Source organism: Meleagris gallopavo, chromosome 8 (assembly GCF_905368555.1).
Source record: "Meleagris gallopavo chromosome 8, MGAL_WU_HG_1.1, whole genome shotgun sequence".
Classification (NCBI taxonomy): Eukaryota; Metazoa; Chordata; class Aves; order Galliformes; family Phasianidae; genus Meleagris; species Meleagris gallopavo.
This window is the reverse complement of record NC_139411.1, coordinates 26,843,308-26,865,208: the sequence shown is the minus strand read 5'-3', so window position 1 is coordinate 26,865,208 and position 21,901 is coordinate 26,843,308. Positions and strand designations below refer to the sequence as shown.

The 21,901-nt window shown below is 37.3% G+C and overlaps 2 protein-coding genes across 9 annotated transcripts in view; one reads left to right on the top strand and one right to left on the bottom strand.

Annotated features, from left to right (window-relative positions):
• Positions 1-725: 725 nt before the first annotated feature.
• On the bottom strand, positions 726-21,754 carry CASP7 (caspase 7). 2 transcript variants are annotated; one of them, XM_085230019.1, is made up of 7 exons: positions 21,605-21,754; positions 20,763-20,875; positions 5,443-5,591; positions 4,349-4,477; positions 3,696-3,871; positions 2,996-3,134; positions 726-2,346 (listed from the first exon to the last, which is right to left on the bottom strand). In XM_085230019.1, the coding sequence occupies exons 2-7, from the start codon at positions 20,873-20,875 to the stop codon at positions 2,123-2,125; spliced, it is 930 nt and encodes a 309-aa protein (XP_085086145.1). In that variant the 5' UTR covers positions 21,605-21,754; the 3' UTR covers positions 726-2,122. The 2 variants fall into 2 exon arrangements, with proteins under 2 accessions (XP_085086145.1, XP_085086147.1); XM_085230021.1 differs by having other exon boundaries at positions 21,467-21,654.
• The window catches only part of NRAP (nebulin related anchoring protein), a 56,963-nt gene continuing 51,795 nt past the window's right edge, over positions 16,734-21,901 (top strand). For 6 of the 7 annotated variants that reach the window (XM_085230014.1, XM_085230013.1, XM_085230011.1 and 3 more), the window contains exons 1-2: positions 16,734-16,930; positions 21,299-21,539. The gene's annotated coding sequence lies outside the window, so the exon portion shown is untranslated. Of the gene's footprint in view, positions 16,931-20,844; positions 20,912-21,298; positions 21,540-21,901 lie in introns of all 7 variants that reach the window. The other variant, XM_085230010.1, reaches the window with a different exon arrangement.

The window sequence follows — 21,901 nt, the reverse complement described above, 5'->3', positions numbered from 1 at the left end:
CAGTGCTTCTGAGCAAAGATAGATTGGCAATAGTTTTTTAAGTAATTAAAGATTGTTCTCAAACAACCTTTATAAATAAAGAACTGCACAAGAAGCCTGCTCCTTAACTGTTATGCTGTTACATTTCCTGGTATTATTTCATAAATCTCAAATGCTCTGTTTCAGAACCCCTACTTGCTCCCTGCTTGTTCCCAAGGCTTTGTGGCTTCAGAACCACAATGTACCTGAATGAAAGGGTGGTTCAGGTGTCAGGGTAACTTTGTTAGCTTAGTAAAAATCTACCAATGAACTGCAGTGAAGTGTAAGAGCTGAATACTGAAAATGTTGAATTGATACATTTCTCATGGTAAAACATTTCTGGTATTTCTCCAGTGCTAGAAAACGGTTTAAGATAGAGCTGTTTGCAGGGACTAGTAAGAACATTTTCATATGTACTGCTAGAGCACCGTACAGAGTAATGTATACACTTTATGCACTGGGCAAGATTAAGGGCTGGCAAATCAGGAGATTTCCATTAAAATCTTTTCAGTGATTCTGGTTTACTCTATGCCTGCTTAACCCAAACAATCAAATGCCAGCTTATACTTCCAAACTACTTTCCATCTGACACAGGAAACCTCATCTTGATAAAGATGCAGAAGACCAACATTCAAGACTGAGAAAAGTTTTGGGATGTATTTTGGTTGGTTTTCACTTCACCAGATCAAATGACAAACAGGCAGATGTTCATAGGAAATTAAAAAAACAGGTCTTTATTGATATTATGCTCAAGACTTCCACAAAACAATAATTTATTTAATTCAAACAATTGTAAATTTGACTTATGAAAAAGATATGCCTCGCTATGCTACATTTCCTGTAAGAAAATATACTTAATAAAGAGGTAACTCGGCATACACCTGTTTGCTTAGATTTAAAAAAAGTAAGAGTACATTAACTAGGAAAGGGGCAAATAACCTATCATTTATCAGTCTAATCAAATCATTAAAATTACTTTTTTGAGCTAGCTATCATATTTAAAAAGAATATAAAAAATAGAAATGTAAGCATCATTGACATAACTCCAAAACACAAAATCAAGACAATATATTAACTAAAGAGGCATTTCTGGTTTCTGAATCAAGTAAGTATTTCTGGTCTTGGTGAAATTTCTCAAGGATAAAAGTTAAATCTAAACGTGCGTTTCTTACTGGAATACATAATTCTGTTGTTTCAACATTAAATTTTAATGTTTTATAACAAAGTCTAGACATTAACTTTTTCTGGGTTCAAAACTTATGAATCAACATGCAGATGTTCTTACTTCTGCAAGCAGAGAAACTGCACGACTACTGTGTCAGGCTGTTCTCTCAGTTAATTGTCATTTGCAAAAATCTTCATAATGGTATTTTATTAAGGTGTTATCTAGTTAGTTTGCCCACTTTTCGAAAAAACAAAATGAAAATATTTCTGTTTGATACATTTTCATACCATTCATCTGAATCATCTGCAAATAAAATTTACCTTATGCTAGAATGATAACTAAACTGATATCCATATTAAGCACAATGCATCCATTACTCTTCGTTAAGAGTGTTCTAAAATGGAAATAAATTTATTAGACTAAGAAGCACCCTTTTGAATAGCTACAAGTCAGTTAATCTCTGGACATATTTATTGTATGATGGTCTTTGGAAATTTCTAAGGAAGTTACTATTCCATGAGATTGCAGTGGAAGAAAAGATGGAGTTTCATTGATATGTTTTTTTACAGACTTTACAATCTGTTTTTTGGAGTAAACCTTTCTGGGTCAGGTAACTGACTCTCCAAACATCTTCAACACCCTTAAATCAAGACAGCTACACTAAGAGAAATCAAAATTATTTGTAATAGAATCATGGAGTCTATGATTCTATGATTCTAATACAAATTAGAAATTAGCTACAGGATTGATTCACAGCATTTAGGTGGTCTTTAAAATATTGCATACTGTCCATTTGTCAAGTAACCGAGCTTAAACAATACGTAAATCTAGTGTCATTACATTTCTGTTATTAAAAATTGTGTTACTGCAATTTATAATCAAATCTTCACCCCCAAATTTATCCCGATCTCACATTACTGGCTGTATTAAAATATGCTTTCAGAAGTAAAGTTCCTTAGTGAGCATAGAGACTACGCAAGGAATCTGCTTCTTCTCACTGAAGCGTGGATCATCAGACTGTGATTCAAAATTCGTGGCAACCACATAGTTGACCCGTGTGAGGATCTGCATGATCTCAAGTTGTTTTCCATGTTCATTTAGCACAGAGCACAGGGACTGCACAAACCAAGAGCCTCTTCCAGGATTCCTCCAAGAATAATAACCTTACAGAAAAGAGATAAAAAAATGTGTTTTTTTCCCTCTTCCTTCTTAAGACTTTGTGCTGAAGTGTGGAACATCAGAGAGAAATGTACCAGTTTGTGTGAAAGATTCTGGATAAGCAGTAACTGCACACAAAAACTTCAATTCTTATTACTCCTCTCACAAATCTTGTTTCACTGATGAGGAAAATAATGTGTATTACCTCTCCAACCTTCAGCATATTAAGGTACCATTCTCTATTTTTTCATAAAGCATATTTTTGCAAAGGTTCATGCTATAGCCATCCTCTTCTTGCATTTAAATTCAACATAGTTACTAAACTAGCCTATATAAGGCTGGTATCACCTTCCTCTGCCATCTGTAATGCCTGTCCTTTGTCATCTGACAGATTTGGGCTTCCTCCTGTTTCAGCTCATCGTAAAAGCAGTAAATGGAACATGCTGGCCAAACCATTTACCATGTCTTAGCATTTTGTCCATCACTACTGAAGCTGTGATGCATAAGGGCAGAGAAAAAGCCAGTTCTGTAAAAATAACATGTTTTATTGGAGTAACTATTATGGATGAGAAATGTTGATTGGCAACTGAAGATAGGATAAATTTTTAGGCTTCTTGCCTCTACTACTCCTCCCCCCCCCCTTTTTTTTTTTACCTGGCACTGTGGAATATGCAAACAGAAAATCTGCTTCTACTGGGATTTTGTATCTAGGATTGGCATCTGTTTCCAGAGTGTCATTTGCAGGTCCAGAGTCAGTTTGTATACCTTCATCAAACTCAGAGCCTCGACATGCCTGAAACAGCAGTGAAGATAAAGAGAACTTGACCAGTAAGGAGAAATGAGGTGTTTCATAAAGTTGTTTTTTTTAAAACATTTTTAAATGAATGTAGTTTTTAGCAGTACTCTGTATGTATAAGAGGCAAGAAAATAGAAAATAAGGCTACTCAGGGAGACTGAAGAATTGAACAGAATGCAGTAATTTGGAGACACAGCCTTTATCCAAAGATACTTGGACAGAATTATTTCTATTGATAATCACATACTGTTTTCAGCTCTGTCTGCACAAGATGGAGGTTATCTCTATGGTCTGAAGTTCATATATTAGCCAGCACAAAGTGTGGTAAAAAAGTGGATGAGGAATATTGCAATATGTTCTTTACATCTAAGAATCCTGCATGTAAATCACTTTTTAAAAGCAAACAAGATAAAAGTCACTTGTATTTAATTTCTCTCCACACTGTTTTTTTCCTCAAAACCTCTACCAAATTCAGCAAGATAACTTTCAGAGCATTTCATGACAAGACAAATGACATAATATGTTTTCCCCACTGCAGCAGAAGGATATAATATTTACCTGAATGAAAAACAATTTGGGTTTGCCTATCAGGCTTTTACATTTGTCTCCTCTGAAGAGTGCAGTCAGGTGTTTGATAGCCATGGGTCCATCGGTGCCATAAATGAGACCTTCTTCCCCGTGGCTTAGAAGGATACAGGCAAAACAAGCAGCATCACTGTGATTCTCTTCAGCAGCTACAAGTCAAATACTTTTTAGCCAAAAGGAGGCAACATTTTAAATGGAAAATTATATTTATCAAACACATCTTTCTGAGACTAAATGAAGAGTGGGCCTCTACTGGAAGTCATAAAAAGGAGAAGGTAAAGATAACACGACCCAATTTTTAAGAATGTGATGAACTTGAATAAATGAACATAGAGTTCAGCCCACTTGATTCAACAGGCTGAACTCTTAACTATACGGAATTATTTTAGTAGATTTGTCATCTGCCATGACAACAAAACTATGCACTTCTGAATTTACACTGGAGGAGGAGGAGTTGGGGAATTAAGGCTAATCTGTTCAGAAATTGAATCTTTCTCTAGAGAAAATTCCATTTCGTGGGGCCAAAGCACTCTGTTCTAATCTGACCTGCTCTGTGCAGAGCATTACTTAGGTGACCTCCAGAGGTCCTTTACACAATAAATTACTCTATAATTCCAAATTTTTACCTTGTTTCAGTAGTGTTTTCATATCCTCACAGCTTCGGTCATTGTATGTGTGAACATCAAAACCTAAGCTTCTGAAACTCTTAGAGAGATCTCCAGCATCTTTGTCAGTGCCATTGCGTGTACCCATTCCTACCAGAATAGAAATAGTACAGTTGATTGCACATTACACAATTTAAAATAATTTATATGTTCAAAGGCAACTTTATGTTCTTAATTTATATAGAACGTCATGATTACATTGAATTTAAAACAATCCTCTAACAACATCCTTGGCATTCAGAACAAACTATGAGTCTTGTTTTAATGCAAAATAATGCAAGGTCCAATGTGAACATGTATTTTATGCTGAAAAATGCTGGTTTATCTCCAGCATCTTGCAACATGGGACCTCTGTGGAGAATTCTATCTCCTTTTGGTTATGCAGAGTAACATATGCACAAAGCACTTCAGTTGTTAAAAAAGATTCCCCATGATACCCCCGTAAAGGAAGTTGACGTAAATTCTTTGGAATAAGCACTTCATTTAATTTGTATGCCTAACTTGTAGAGAGAAAAAAAAAAAAAGCCTACAAAGTTGGCTGTATCACAAATACCTGTCTGCTTCAAAACTGTACACAATCTGGAAAGTGCAGCTGACACCAGATTGTGAACAGAGCACAGCTATGGCTATTAGCTTTTGTAGTGCAGCTATAGCTATTAGGTGCAGCTCAGAGACAGAGAAGTTATAACACGGGCTGCAGATACTAAAGTTCAGGTTTTAACAATACAGCCTTAAATTCTAGGACAGAAATCTAGTTGGAAGTTGGCAGAACAAGCTGACTTGCTTTTTGAACCACCTACTGCAGAAGAGCTGCAAAGAGCTACTCTGATGTAAGTTTTAAAGTACAGGAACAAATAGTATGAACAACTACTTAAAGTGAATATGGTCATTAAAATTCCATGTCCTAAAAATAACAGGTTTATTGATTAATGAAAATATAAAAATTCTACAATCTGTAATAAGTGTCATCGAATCAAGGAATGACTTAGGTTGGAAAGGACCTCAGAAGGTCATGTGGTCCGTCCTCTCTTCTCAAGCAGGACAAAGAATGTTACCTGTTTTGTCTTCAAAATTTTTGTTGTTTATAATTATACATTTGCCGACTTTCTTGTAGTTCATATTATACTGGAATGTGGGTGTAACAATTCGGTACTGGTTACTGAGAGAGGACTTTGGCTGTTCTTCTTCTCCATTCTTCTTCTTCCTGTGTGAATCAAATGAAAAAACTGTTAATGACCAGTCACATGCAAGGTGCTTATTTATCTTAACTCATGCCACTGGGGCAGCACTACCTGATGTTTTTATTTCTCTTATGTTTCTCTTCCTTCATATTTCATACAGAGATGTAGAGATATTAACTCATTGCTTAAGTCTCATGATTTCCATGCAGTATTTGGATACACAGATGATGGTAAAATCACCCCTGAGTGAACTGCAGTCAACTGCAATACGTGCAGACCTTGACCAAGTATCAGGCTGGCAGCAGCCTTTTGCAAACTATGGTTCTGGACGTAAAAACTGTTTTAATTTTACTATAAGTGATTCATGTAAACCCAGACAGATCTTCCTTAATAACTATTCCAAGGATGATGAGAAGATATATGATTTATCCTATAAACATTCTCCACTAATATAACTGTGCACTGATCTTTCTGCTACACGATGGAGTCTTAGACTGAATTAGAAAAAGATGCTGAGAGACAGCATGGACTCTACCCACCAATTTATTCTAAATTAAATATTATAGAATGAATCCATGACAACCTGCATGCACACCTGAAGTACAAGCATGAGGAACTCAGTAATGCTTGCTTTTAGAGGTGGAATTTTTTGTCCAGCCAAGTGACTTCTGATGTTGATGTGATCTCCACAAGCAGAACTGAAGCCAGGGAAAGCCTTCAAAGGCTCTGATGAAACATTAGAAATATAAGCAAGCTTTGGAGCAGGCCTGCTTAGAAACAATACTTGGGAAAGGGCAGAAGAAGGTATCAGCATCTTGCTTCCAGTAGTACTTATTGCTGCAGTCTGAGAGGAAAACATAACCTATTTTGTCAGCACAACCAACTGTACTATACCATTTCTTTTAAACAAAATTAGATTTGTCCCATAATGTCAATTAAGTACTTTCACTATTCTCACTTCGACATCTTTCTAGAAAATTACCTAAGCTATTTGCTTCACTAATAGTCTTCAGAGATGAGATTGCTGTGGATTGATGAAATGTTGTTTAGGAAATGTACATTCTTATCTTCCTGATTTAACAATTGTTGTCTCTAGCAATTGTTGGAGTCTCCAAGTGTCCTATTTTTTATTACTAAAGGGCAAGACTAACTGGAAACCATAATAAAGCATCTCCAGATGATTCATTATGTTCAAATGCCATGGCAATTCAATTTTAAAACAGTTTCTTCTTATCTTTGAGTGACCTCATGCTCTGTTATAAGTGACCAAATTAAATAGTTGCATCTGGCAGGCTTTCTCTACACTCTTTTTTTACCCATCATCCGACTGTCATCTCCCTTCTTAGAATTCTTTTGGAAACTATGAAACAAGATTTTGAATTGTACCTACTTGAGGATTGTCTTTGATACTCTTAAAGTACAGGGTTTTATTCTGTCAAACCACAAATATTGGTATTCTCTCTACATACTGCTTCTTGAGGGCTCTGAGAGCAATAATTAAATATATGCTTCGCCTCAAGAAAAGATTTTAACCATTTTAAAGAATTATCCACAGCTCCATGATGTTAATATTACATTTGGGTTTCAAAGAGATCATGGATTCTTATTTTAGCCTAAAATTCCCCCTAGTCCAACATCACAAGACAACCCTTTGGAAAAAAGAAAAGAAAAAAAGAAAATTCAAAACAAGAAGTAAGCACTCAGGTCAATGAAGAGACTGATTTCCTCAGTCCATGCCCTATTCAAGTTTCTACAAATTTATCCAGCTTCACCGACTTCCTGAATATGCTGTATGACTAGCAGTGGTTGTTACACATACTAAGATATTTTCAAGGGTATTCTACACAAATTTCAATTGATGTTCAATCCATGAACAGTTTTGAACACTTGGAATAGATCTACCTATGTGGTGCAATATCATATTTACACTGTCCACTCCAAACTGCTGGAAACGATCTAATTTGAGACAAGAAGTCACGCAGTAACATTACCCAACAAAGAACGTCTCTGAAAATAGCAGCTGGGGTTAAGTGGCACAGTAAAGCAGCCACACAACTTCTCTGAAACCACTTAACTTCCGAGTTCAATAGTTTGCACTCATTCATGCAGAAATTCTCAGGATTTTAAGAGATATAGCTGCTGCTAGTATTCCCAAAAGCATGCCAGAAGCTCTACGCTGCTCAATGTCAAAGGTCACAGACAAGCCTTGCCAGTGTAACAGTCCACATGAATCCATCGTTTAATTTCCCCATTCCTTCACAAAGGATACTATGGTTTTGTTCTAATGATTGCTTCCAAGCTTAACAGGATAATCAGATCATAAGCAACCACAGAGTATCTTGTGGGGTTACGCCTCTCGTTCTTTTACTGGCAGACAACAAAACAGTTCCAGAAATCTTTTGGTATCTGTCCAAATTGAATGAATAAGAAAGCAAAGGTTGTGCTGTACACTTATCCCACACTGCAATCCAAGGAGAATTCTTTTTTTTTTTTTTTTTTTTTTTAATTCTGTTTGCTACGCCAAAATAGGGCAATTTGGGAATTGCCTGAGTGGCTTAAACTGATTGTTTAAGGTTCCACTCTTCAGTTTAAACAAGTTAAATCATACCTTGTAATAATGACTAATAACGTTATAAATATATACTAATCAGTCCTAAAGGGAAATTCCTTGTCAGTGACAGGCTGTCTTATGACTGAAAGCATAAAGCTTTCTAGACAAATTTTGATTTTCTAAGCTTTGAACTGGACACATTAACATAAATGTTTACCACTGTTGTTCTCTAAGCTTTCTAATCACAGTATTTTCTGAGAGCACTTCCATGGGTTAATTATGTGCTTTTATAAACTGTTGTCAACTATCTCCTCTTAGTTTTATTTCTTTCTGCTTCTCTGATATCCAACATCTTTAATTTCCCTCTTTTTGGATTCAAACTTGCCCAGACTAAACAGAAACTTGAATTTTACAACTGTTTCCTCTTCTTTTAGTTTTTGACTACAGCCATGCCTTAATTCCTCACTCCACTACTCTGATCTTTTCCCTTGACAGAATGACAGAAACATTCTTCTATCAGTGCTCTCACATATTTCGTGTTCTCTTCTTTCAGCTGAGAGTTCGGAAAAATCAAAAGCCCACTCTGGCACCCTCAAGTAACTTGCACATTTTCCTACTTGTTCTTACAGTGTTTCTAAACCTAGGGCTTAGGCCTGACAGTGGCATGCCTAGGAATGTGACTTCATCAAGTCTACGCTCAGCATCAACCCTAGGAAAAACATCATTATCAACTTCTCACATTTCAAATATGAAATGAAAGTTTCCCATAGCATTTATCATTGTGTTACTGAACTTTTAAATTGCAAAGGCCAAATTTCTCATCATTATGACTGACTAAAATCCTGTCAGTGTTAATGGAGAAACCTTCATTTGCGCCGGTAGGAACTCAGGACTGCCTAAAGAAATGATAGTTATCACAACAAACTTTTTTTCTGTTATGCTTTGGGTAAATCATGATTTCCATATGTAAAGGTATCAGAATTTAAGGATAAAAGCACCCCTGTTAACTCTTAAGTATACGTAAAGATTATTTTCAAGAAAATGAAATCTTTACAGTTCTATTGAAAACAGTGTCTCTGAGCAGTCCCAATTTCCTCTTCTTTGGCTTCCCTTCTTCTAGCATCACTCTGCACTATTTTTGCTACCATGGAGAATTATGACATAGGAGTGTACTAAGAACCCTTTAACAGGAGAGCTTCCAGTTTCTCATCATGTCTTAACTTCTAATTAACTTCAAGCAAAGCACAATATTTCCATGGAGGTCTTCAGCTTCTATTCCATTCCATAAATAATGCCAACTGTGAAATCCGCCTTTGTGCAAGGTGCAAAAGCTAGTAAACATAAAATTTTTAAAATGTCTCTCTGCTGTAATATATGGACTCCCCTTGGAACAGTAGCAGCATGATACAGGTAAGAGTCTCAAGAGAGAGGTGTGGATTAAAGGAAAACATGAAAAAAAGGCAATAGCTAGGGTAGAAACTATTACACCAATCCATTTACTGAACCTGAAAATTAAAAGTAATTAATTACTGATAGAAACTGACAGACAACAGTTTTTTTCCTGGAAATCTGAGTGTCTCTGCCTTAAAAGCAAGCAATTCAGTGACACCTAGAAACACCCAGGGAAGAAACAAGGCTCTTCAGAAAAGAACAGTCACTTAAATAGGCAAACAGACGGAGGATTAGAAGGATAAAATAAATTTCTGGATAATCACTTCCTTCTCACAGAATAGGAGAAGGTCCCTGTTTGTTTTCCCTGTAGTGACTTTTGTTCCTTTACATGCTCCATTAGGATGATGGGCAGTTCTTTATCATTTTTTAACACCTTGTTAACAGGTATTAAAAGAAAATTTGTCTTATAAAACATGCTGTCTTTTACAGAACACCTCTCAGGATTGCTTCTGGAATCCCCAGACCTTTTGGCATTGGAGAAGAGCTTGATTCTTGTTATTATAGGGTTTTCAGCCTTTGAGTCCAGGCAAGAAGATTATGGCAGTGGCAGACTGGATGAAGTCCACAGTACCGATCTTCTCAGGTAACCCACCAAATACCTACAGAACTTTCATGCACTTCATGCTGTGGGACAGAACATATCATAAAACTTCAGTGCTCTTTATTCAACTGCTAACCACTTAGATGCCCCTCATCATTTTTAGCTTCTGAGGAAGTTACCAAGAAACAGAATGCATGAATTAGTCAAATCAAAGTTCTGTATTTAATTCTTTTGCTTTTACTCTAGTCTCAATAATCAGTGGTCTGTTCATGTCTGCTGCTTTCTGATGAATGTACGTGGGTATGCCTTGCTCTTATACAACCTTCTCTCCAAACTGTCAGCTTTAATACTTCTATGCAGCTTTAATACTTTTATCCAGTCTAATTTCACCATACTTAGTACACCTCTAATTACTGTACACACTCTCCTCTTTGAATTTATTTTTCTCTTGAAATCTATTGGTAATAACAAGCACAAGACACTTGTTAAACCTGACTAGAGCTTTTTAGATCTTAAGTTCTTTAAGGCAGACTCTTTGTTCTTTGTCAGATTTGTTTTGGTAAAATGTCAAGTAAGTTTAGAGTTGTGTGCAAATAATAGATTATCCTGTTGACTTTTCCTATTATTATTGCATCAAGTTGGCAGAACTGCAACATTTCTGGACAAGATGATTGTGCTTCTATTTGAAGCATCTCTCATAAAGTGATTATTCTTTTACTGTTAATAACCAAAAAGCATAAATCATATGGGATAAGGACTAAGCATTAGCCATAAATGCTCATCCAAGTACTAAAACTGTATTGCACTGTGCCTGATTATGTGATTCTGGGTCATATGCTAACAATGCTACACACTGGAATGCAAAGTGAAATCCACTTTAAATAGCAATAGGAGCCACAACTGGTGACATTGGCTTTTGAGAGAACTCCATTCTGTTTCCAATCTGCATGAAACACACTGTAGGCTCTCAGACTTTTTCTCCTGAATATACTACAGTAGCATATGTGACCTTCACCTATTTTTCAGAGACACATAGCACCTAAAAAGTAGAAGTTCACCTAAAAGCATCTGAATGATATCCATCATTTCACCTATATTGTTTACTATAGCAAGGAGATTACACAAAACAAATGAAAACCTAACTAGCAATTTCAAAACCAATAGCAAATCTAAACAACTCAATACAGAAAACTAACTTTTAAACACACAAAAAAGTCCTAGGCTCCTACTCCCTCTAATAGCCTTGTTTCCTGTGTTAAAGAAATTTTAAATTATGGTGAAACTAATCAAATAGATAGTACTGGAGTCTAAAGCTCATATTTATCAATGATACATGAAGTCTGATCAGAGCTTTCTTCTTCATATACACTCTGCCAAAGTTCCTAAGGCAGAGAAGTCATTTTTAGGAAGTGGTAAAATGACAGGAAATGGCCCAGCATGCTTACCCAACCTGAAAGCAATAGGACTAGTCAGACAGTAAAAGAAAGCCTGCTCATAACCCTTCTCAAGATCAGAGCCATACTAAATATTTAGTTTCTATCTTCATTTGAAGCTGGTAATTAGTTCATGACTTCTTGAGGATGCCTTTTCAGCAAGACTGCCAGCTGACTGAACAAAGATAATTTAAAATCACCAGAGGAAAAGATTTTTTTCTTGAATGAATCTGATCTGAGGAATTAACAGGGAAAGTATCTCTTGTTTCTTACAAAAAATCGTGCCTCACATCCTCCTTCTAACTATAAATATGCAAATCTTAGGATTCATTGTAGCAATATTTCTTTCCTTGAAAGAAAGGAGTTAAGTCAGCAATGGAATTATTTGCTTGGATTTATGGAGATACTAATAGGGCTGGGAAAAAACTAAGCTTTCATTAACAAGTTTGCCCATGGTGAGTCTGGGTTCATACCTTCAGTCATATCAAAAGTGTTACTTTGGTTCCTACTACAAAATACGTAGCAGTGCTGTTACAGATTTTGCAAAAAGTCCACAAAATGTTTCAATTTTTTAAATTGAATCCCAGGCATTTTCTAAGTTTCTTGTAGCATGTTATATCACTTCCAACAGCAGAACAGGAGCCATAAGCAGCATTTATTAAGATGTATGCTAGCTATAGCAACAGGACAAGGGGAAATGGTTTTAAAATGGAAGAGGGTAGGTTTAGAGTAGATACTAGGAAGAGATTCTTTCCTGTGAGGATAGTGAGACACTGGAACAAGTTGCCCAGGGAAGCTGTGAATGCCCATTCCCTGCAGGCATTCAAGGCCAGGCTGGATGGGTCTGGGAGCAACCTGGTCTAATGGGAGGTGTCCCTGCCTATAACAGGGGGGGTTGGAAATTTGTGTTCTTAAAGGTCCCTTCCAACCCAAACCATTCTGTGATTCCGTGATTCTATATTTAGCAGCCACATATTTGCACAGTCTTGCAAATTTGCCCAGAGTAAGTGAGGCAGTGTACTGGCATGTGGTGGAAAACACTGCTTGGAACAAATGCATTCTTACTGTGCACGGTGGAGGTCTACAGAGGATTTCAGTTCAGAAGCAAATACTGATCATTAGCTTCCCTGAATAAATAATTACACGTAGGCATTAACAGTTTCATGTCAACTGCAAAATACATGATTGCATTTCACAGAGTATGGGCAATCCTCAAAGACTCCTGGGACCTTAACCGCGAATCTAACATGGCTTATGTGGTTGCAATTACTCCCCTGGACTATAGGAAAGACTGTGTATGTGTTCCACATCCCGTAAACCACAATCCAAAGTCTATTCGCTTCAACCACAGCAGGGCCTCACCTACCACAAAGCTTCACAAGGGCAACAGTTGCAGAGGCGAGCAAAATCAACCTGTGACCAGCGTGCTCACTGCAGTAGCTGACTCACCTGTGTGCGAGCAGGCTTTTCGTTTGATCACTTGCAAAACAAACCAGAAAATCTCGTTCAGAAGTTTCTACAAACCTGCAGCTTCTGGTTAATCTGCAGAACATCTCTCAGATTTAAATCTTTTTTTTTTTTTTCAAAGATCTTATGTGACCAAATAAAATGTTGCAACGTTGCAATGTTTCAACCACTGGCCTCACTTTGAGGGATCTGACGGACTGAATTCACTTACTGTAAACGTTCACTCTGTTGGATATACTTATGAATTCTTTGCTTACAGAAAGTGCCTCCCAGCTCCTAATGTTATATTCTATATATTTTTACATTTGTTCCAAATTATCTTTCAACTTTAGAAAAATGAAATAAAATGCATTTTAAATCTCTTAGATATTTTTCAAAACCTGAACTGACCCAGTAGCTTTCTGGTGCCATTTTAGTTTCAGGCTCTTCTCCAATTAAGAGAAGGGGAAATCTTTCTAGGAACTTGGAAAACAGAGAAACCCAGTTCAGGACATCTAGTTTCTTCAACTAACTGTGAAGAAAAGGAGTTGAGCTGTTCAAAAGAAGAAGGTTCAGGCTAGAACTTTTGACATCCTTTGCACACTACAGGTATTCTTGGATTTCTAATATATATCTAAACTTATCATAGAGTCATAGAAACAACTAGGCAGTAAAAATCCTTCAAGGTCATCAAGTCCAACCATCAATATGACCTACTGAGTCCCAGAAGAAAATCATGTCCCTTAGTGCCAAATATACCACCATCCTTCTAATTCTGTGATAGTGATGGCCTTAACATAACAAAATCAAAATCAGAGCTGCAATTTTAATCATTACATATACATGAACAAGATGGAGCACACTGGTGCTAAGCCAGGTCCACTTAATGAAAATGTTTCAACACAGTTTATTATGTCTAATACTGCCCAGATTTCTCAACAGTTGAAAAAAGACAGGAAAAAAAGGAATCAGGTACTGGCATCCTTATCTTTGGTCACCTAATACTGTGTGGATGATTAACAGCCTGCATCACAATTCTGTGGTGTGACACCTGCAGTTGACCAAAACTGAATAAATTCCAGATTCTTAATGATCAATTTGTAATTCAGCATTCTGATTAATTTCCTGCATGGTATGGAGGAATAATATTCAAATACCATTCAAAAGGTAGAATTTTACCAAAAATAATGTTGCTTGCTGAAAGGCTTTCCACTCATCTCTGGAAAACCTGAGCACATATACCTTCCAAGGGTGTTCTGGAAACTGAAATGTTGCATGATCATATCCTAAATAATGTACACAGGCAACTCGCAAGTACGCAGTAAAAAAAAATAAAAAGCCTCTTTTATCTGTCATAGGTACTACGAACAGTTAAGAGGTGTATGTATTTCTGTACAGGCTGCTTGGCAGATGACTCAAAATAAAGCAAAACCCCCAAAAAATATATCTAGGAGAACATTCTATCTAGGATTACCAATTGCAGAATGCCAGAAGAATTATAATTAGCAACTAAACTCCTTTAGGGTGCTCATTCACTAGGTTCCCAAACAGGTGGCAGGGAAGGAAGGAAGTAAATAACTTTCCACAGTACCTTGGCTCATCATCAAATGGCACTCCACACTGCATCTGAAAACAGCTTCAACTTGCGCTCAAGAGCAAATCTAATCCTCTTTGTAATGCTAGGAGCCCACCATGCTCGGGGCTACGTTGGACCTGAAACAGGATGCCCTGTGCTCAGGCCCAAAGATTTGCATGTGTCAGCAGTGGGTCACACTGGACTTTTCTATGGGGCTATTCATACCCTCACTGCTATCGTCCTGCAAACAGAGGTCATGCAGGCCTGATCTACCTTTGCTGACAAGTGGAAAACACACTCTGATTCTACCACTGTTCCTAGATAAGAGTGTAGGAAAATAGAGCAGATCTTGAGATGGAGATGACACAGCAAGCTTTACTTTTTAATCCAACTCCACACCTTCTTTCAAAACCAGATCCAACCATCAGTACAATACTTGCACAATGAATGCTTTTAAGAAAATGATGAAAATCAACATAGATAGTTTACAAGACCTCTTTTGTGTTCTAATTCACAGAACTATTTCCCACATATTTACTCTTATACAGTTTTGGATTATTCAAGAATACGGCTTAATTTATTGTGGTTCCTTTAAAAGGTTAAATATTAAAATATATTATAGCTTTCCTCCAAATTTTGAGTGCTGACAGCACAGAGTTCATTACAACGAAGGAAATAAATTACTACAATAAAAGGGAATTAGGCTACTTGACTCACTGTTGCGATTGCTCCAGATACAGTTCAGGAACAACCCAGTGTTTGCTGAGCTTCACATGAGGAAATCTCCTAGGAGACTGGAAGCAAATGCTAACTGAATTAATGTCTTCTTATACTTTAGGTGCTATTTCAAGATATTGGGCATTTCCTACATGGTACATTCAGTAAGTGTCCAAGGGAAAGTACAAGCACTGTGCAGCATTTTAACTGTTTGCTATGCCTGTGGTGTTCTGTAGAAATTGAGATCTAGATCTAACAAAAAATGCCCATAACAAAACTGAAAATGAGCCTCCAGCTTGAGTAACGAAAAGGAACACCTCTGTTGTATCATGTCTGTTAAAACCTCTTTTACTGTATTTGTAGGAATTAACATTAGCAGACAAGAGTTGCCAGAAACCATTACTTCTGAAATTATATGTTCATTACTTTGGACGACATATGTTGATATTTAGCTTGGGAAAAGCAGAACCCCAAGCAAATTAAAATGAAATTGCACTGAACTTCAGAGTGAGGATAGTAAAAGGAAAGATCATCACTCATTTACAGGATTAAAAAACACATTCAGTGATTTGCTTAGAGATATAACGGAAACCAGGAGTTCAGTTCGGTTTCAGCTCAGAGTGTAAATTCAGAAGACTCTTTGGCTGTTACACATTAAGTAACTTACTTATTATACACAATATAAGGATAAAAGAGATACAGCAGTATTTCTTTCTGAAAGGTCTGTAATATTCTGTGGCTGGAAAGCCTGTAACAGAACTGCATTTTAGAATTCAAAAGTGTAAAAAGTTATGTTGAAAAGATGAAATATCAACAAAGCATCATCTGAATGTGAACATATTAATTTCAAGGCAGGAATGGCTGGTGTAGAAGCAAATATAGTTACTTCATAAACATACGGTGTTAGCAGTAATTTTTCTAAGCAGTTAATTCATTAGATCAAATCCACAGTTTCCAAAAGGCCCAAGAATACAAAATGGACAACTCTGGAAAAGATACGCAGCTTTGAGATGGAAAAAATATAAACACCATGTGAAACTGTTCTTTGTCAAGTACTAACTGCAAAACTTGCTAGCAACCGAATACAAAGAAACTGTTGATAATCAAAACTGGGTGAAGAATTCCTTGTGAAAAAAATGGAAGAACAACAAAAACACAACACTGAAACAAAGACAATTTTCCACTCCTGTTGGAGTTCCATAGCTGAGGCTGAATCTCAAAAATGAGTATTTATTCTTTGAAGGACAAGATTATTAATGTTGAGAAATGTGATTATACTGAGATACAGCTCATGAAGTTAAAACAGTTTAAGTAACATTGTGCTTCCTTATTTTTGTGCCTTGTAGCCTAAACGAACACTATATGAATGAAAAACAAATAAATGCTCCTATGTATCTTTTGAATCTAAATACTAGTTGCATGGTAACTGTTGAGTCACAGCCTGAACCGCTGATTGATCACCTGTGGAAAGGACCGAATCAGCCCTGGGGGCACAGGTGAAGGCAATTTAGCTGTGTGACCAGAGGGGTGAAGCCTGGCTGCACTTCTCTTAGACCTCATTTAAGGGCTGATTGCCGCTAGGGTGGGATCTCTGGTTGGAGATCCTTCTCTTGTAGAGTTTTCCCTGCAAGCCTAAATTTTCAGAGGTGGGTGAGCACTTCTTTTTCTTTGTAATGCCTTTCTGTTGCACTAGTTCTTTTGTTGTTACGCCTTGTGTATCACCATTCCATTGTTTTGATGTTTCTGATTGTTACGCTGGTTTACAAACTTTGGATATTTAATTGGTAGGCATCGTAACTCTTGAGCTATTGCAGCAAGATATGCACTGATGTTTCTAGAAAGCTTCCAAATTAGTTAGAATAAAGTCCCAAACTTTATGGTGGTCTGATTTGTTAGGAATAAATAATTTTTGCTATCTGAAGAACTCCTAGTGAGCAGCCACCAGACTCACGGAGATTTTGTTACAATACATTTCATCTTTTTTACTCTAAAGATACTACAGAATCATACAGTTTCAATGGTATACAGGTATTTGTAATTCTTAAATATATGTTTAAACAACATCTTCCCTTTCCAAATAAGGGTAATAATGACTGTAAAACAGACAGCAGAGCTGCAGTGGATAAAAGTAACAAAAGGACAAAGGGCTCTACGTAATTAATGAGTACAAAACTAGTATCTAGATACTACCTTCTTCTGCGTTATATTTCTTCACTGAAGTTCACAGTCCTGATTATTGAATGTATGAGTGCTAGTCTACCAAACCTTAGGAATCTTCAGATGCAGCTTTAAACAAACAAATGATAAAACACATTAGGACTAAGAGAAACTCTAGCTCTACTTAACACAATGGGACCTGAATTCTACTCCATGCTAAATTATGCTACCTGGATGCTAAAATAGGTTTGGCTCCTATGTTTCTCAATCTTCCTAACAGAGTTCTCCAGCTGAAGATTCCAAAAAAAGAAATTAAATCTCCTTTAGGAGAAGTGAGATTACTTTTAAGGTCTCAAAGATGGTAATGTGAGCGCATACAGCACAGAAAAATTTCTATGGGAAAAGTTCTATTTGCTTTTAATTATCATAAAAAAATTTAAAAATGTGTCTCAATTCCCAACTCAATATTTATGTTATTATGTCTTTTAAAATGCTGTTTTGCTCAAGGTTGCCGTAGTGCATCTTGCTGTCTCTGCCTTCTGAAACGTAATTTTTTTGGTCAACTGCAAGTCTCACAAAGTTAGTCCTCAGCAAATTTTGTAGTAAACAAAAGTAAAACCCTTCTGCCATCTAGTGGCTACAAATACCAACAACCGCTTAGAGATTCCGAACGCTTTTCCACCGTTGTTTAAGTTGTAGCACTTTCTCCAAGAAAAGGAAATACGCAGAAGAGAATCCCCCAAACTGTGGTGCACACAGAAGAGTCTGCCTTGTCTGTGGCTTGGTCTGAGCTCTGTTTCCTCTCGGTAAGCCACGGTCGTGGTCTTACTAGAGAAATGGTGAAGATTCTCACCTACCTCTGTTTACTGCCCTGGCTATCTACATCTCCATTCAGAGACAGGTATCTGTGAACCAGTGCAGGTACTGGAAGTAGTTGCTCTGTCTGCGTGGCTCTGATTTTAGTTTCTCGCTGTTCTGTTCTGTCTCATTACAATTCACATGCTTATCTAACAGTAGAAAATACTTGTTTTCCCACTGAGCTTATTTATTTTAAGCTTATATTTAAATACGTTCTATTTTTTTTATATAAGTGAAACTGTATGCTGACTTTCATAGAATGGCCTGGGTTGAAAAGGACCACAATGACCATCTAGTTTCAACCCTCCTGCTATGTTTAGGGTAACCAACCACCAGACCAGGCTGCCCAGAGCCACTTTCCATGAAAGTACTGCACAGGTGGTAGAAATTGGCTTAGCAAAACATAAAATTGTAGTCAATCTAAAGCTTTCTAGACACTTTTTTAAAACAAAAGTTTACGTTGCCAAAATGGAGCCTTTGCAATCAAGTCACAGAGTCGTTCAGGATCCAATTAAAAGCAAACTGAGCTCAGTATCTGGTATTGACCAATAATGAGTTTTAAGAGAACAAACTAAAGAAATCTGGTCCAAAACATATTCTCACAGAAATCTGATTTAGGGGCATTTCATATCAAAAAATTCTATCATTAATATTCCCACCAGATTTTTCTTCCACATATTCATCAAGATTCTTCTGAACTCATCTGAAATATCAATGTACGCATATCTTGTGACTTAAATTTTGTGACTCTGCTCTGTACCATGGGAAAAACATATCTTACTGATTTTTAAGTTTTAATCTTACTCCATAAGCTTTTCACTGGATGTCCCTTACATTTTTTTTGTGAGGCCAATGAGCAATCAATCATTCTGTATTCATTTTCTCCTTTGTGACTGCCACTCTTTTTGGTCACTAAACCATCTTCCTTTATCCTCTCGCATTCCTTTTCTGTGTTCCTGCAGGCCAGAGAGTATCTATAAGACAACGACCTTATCAGCGTACTTGAATTTTTAAGACCCTCTCTATAGAACAGCTCATCCCTCTTCAGGCCAACATCGCTTTTGCCAAGCAGCACTGATAGATTATTTCAGACTCAATTTTTTTTTTTACTACAAAATCTATATTGAAACATCTCAAATTTCTCATTTTTTTTTTCATTTATTCTGTATTTATTTTATCTGAGTTCCTTTTTACTTCTAGCAAAAGATGTTTCAAATTTGTATCTTCAAGGATTTCCCAAAAGATGAAGGTCTCAAACTGATGAATAGCCAAATTACTTGAAAATTTTCTTATAAAAAAGAAAAGTGATAGAAGTGCTGATTCTTGCTTTTCCTTTGGGAATGATTAACTTTGAGTTGCATAATTGAGTAACAATATTAGCATATCACTTCTTCTAAAGAAGATGTCATATTTTAAAACACATTTTATAAATTAAAAAAAACTTGGAAAAATACTTAAAGTCTTAGGAACAAACATTAACTGTCTATTTTGTATAATGCGTGTTTGTGAAAATGCATTTGAGGAATGAGGAAATGAGAGAAAAGTTCAGTGATTTGCTTAACAGCACATCAAAAGTCATCTAAGAAGAAAGCAACTTCACTTCTCACATTTCTCTGATTTGTTACACCCATCATGTTCATATAATATGCTACAAAAATAAAATGACACTCTTTTTGTACTTCCTCTGAATTATATTGTTCACTTGAATGTGGATATGTCCAAGAACAATAAAAAAATTAAGCCTCTGTAAATACTTGTATTTGTAATAAACACCTGTAATAAAATAGAAGAAGTTTACCACATGAATTAGTATTTCCTGATATTTAACAGCATTTGTTAATTTTGCATGTTTGTTTTATGGCTTTTGCATTTTCAGTCACATTTATGTGCTCTTTGTCTGTGAAACAGTAGATAATTCTTGCTGCCTGTACATCTAATGAAAGTAAAATTATGCTTCAGTGAGTCTACTGGGCTAAAATGAAAGGCTTTTAATTTATTCTGTAATAGGTTACATCTCTAGACTCGGTGAGGCTTCTTTGTGCTACAGTCTAGATGGCACATCCAGGCTTTAAACTAACTTAAATAGTCAGCAGGGGGTTCCAACGATGTAGGAGATTAGCAGAGCTGAATGCAGTAAAATAGATAATTAATGGCATATTTAATTCCCAGCTCCATGAAAGGGCAATGTTTAAGATGAGGGGTTACATCTGATGCTAAATGAACTTAGTGGTCTCTCGACTACCAAGTAAGCTGATGGGAGATATTATGGGTCTCTGTAAATCAGAGCAATGTGAAGGCTGTTCAGCTTTAGGGTACAGATTAAATATGTCAGACTTCATACAACATAGACTGCCTATCAGACACTCTTTGGCACTTGGGCATGGCAAACTGAACGCTGCAATCCCATTAGAAGGGCAGCATTGTAACTGACAAAAAGAAAAACAAATGGAAGTAGTAACTTACTTGGCAAACAGTGAGAGTCTGCTACTTCTGTCTGGTTTTGCATCAACTATATCATCTTGATCTCCGTTACTTCTCTCTTCAGAGGAACGACCAGCATGCTGATCTCCTGACATCTACAAGTAAAAGTACAAGAATATAAGCATCCTTCAGTGAGTGCTGTTGTTTCAGTACTTCCTAAACGAAACTACTAAATGGACACATAGGATTGCCAGTTTGTTATGCCACGAGGTCCTTAACCAGCTAAGAGCACCTGGTGCTGCATTAAGGTGATACAATACGTGTCTGGCCATTGCTGTTGAGCCTTGTGGTGAATGCACTTGTCTAATACCACTCTGACCACGGCAGATAAGAACAGAAGTGAAAATCATTTTATGATTTAAGATCTTACAATTAGTTGCCAGAAAATTCTTCATGATCTGGAAAGGAGCGTGTTGGGAAGAAAGCAGATGCATGCAAATAGGCTTAAAAGAAACTCTATCATCTTCTAAGGATGGAATCTTAACTTTTAATTTCTGTTTTTTTTTCTGTATCAACAGCGTACAGTCCTCGGGAAAAAACAAGTGCTTCTTGGAAATGAAACGCAGTTGGGACACGGAGAGGAAGGAAAGCGTGCAGGCCGCAGGCAGAAGGAGAAGATGCCCCAGCGAAGCGGTCCCACCCATGCAGGTGGAGGAAATCAGCGCCGTCGATTGCAAATGACGCACCGCGCTCTCTGCAAGGAAACGGCCGTGCAGCCACGCGAAGGGACGGACCGCTTCCAGCCCCCTGCGATGCGAGGTGCGGGGCGGAGGGGAACGAAGCCCGAGGGACCCGAGGGGCAGGGAACCGGCAGCGGGGCTTGCCTTAGCGCTGGGCTCCGGGCAGACGGAAGCGAAAGGAAAAGCGAAAGCAGAGGGTGGGGCCTACGGTGCGGGGAGGGGTCTGTCCCGGCCGTCCCGGGCTGTGAGTGCGGCTGGGCTCCTCCCGCTCCGCTCCCCGCGAAGGGGCTCGGTTCCCCATCGGCTTCGTCCCAGCGAAGAGAAAATTGCTGCTTTTTAACAGCGGCGCTCCGTCACAGCCCCTCGGAAGAGGAGCCTGACGTTTCATGGTGACAAGAGATCGTCTAGATCTAAGGAAATTTTTTTCCCTTATATAAACTT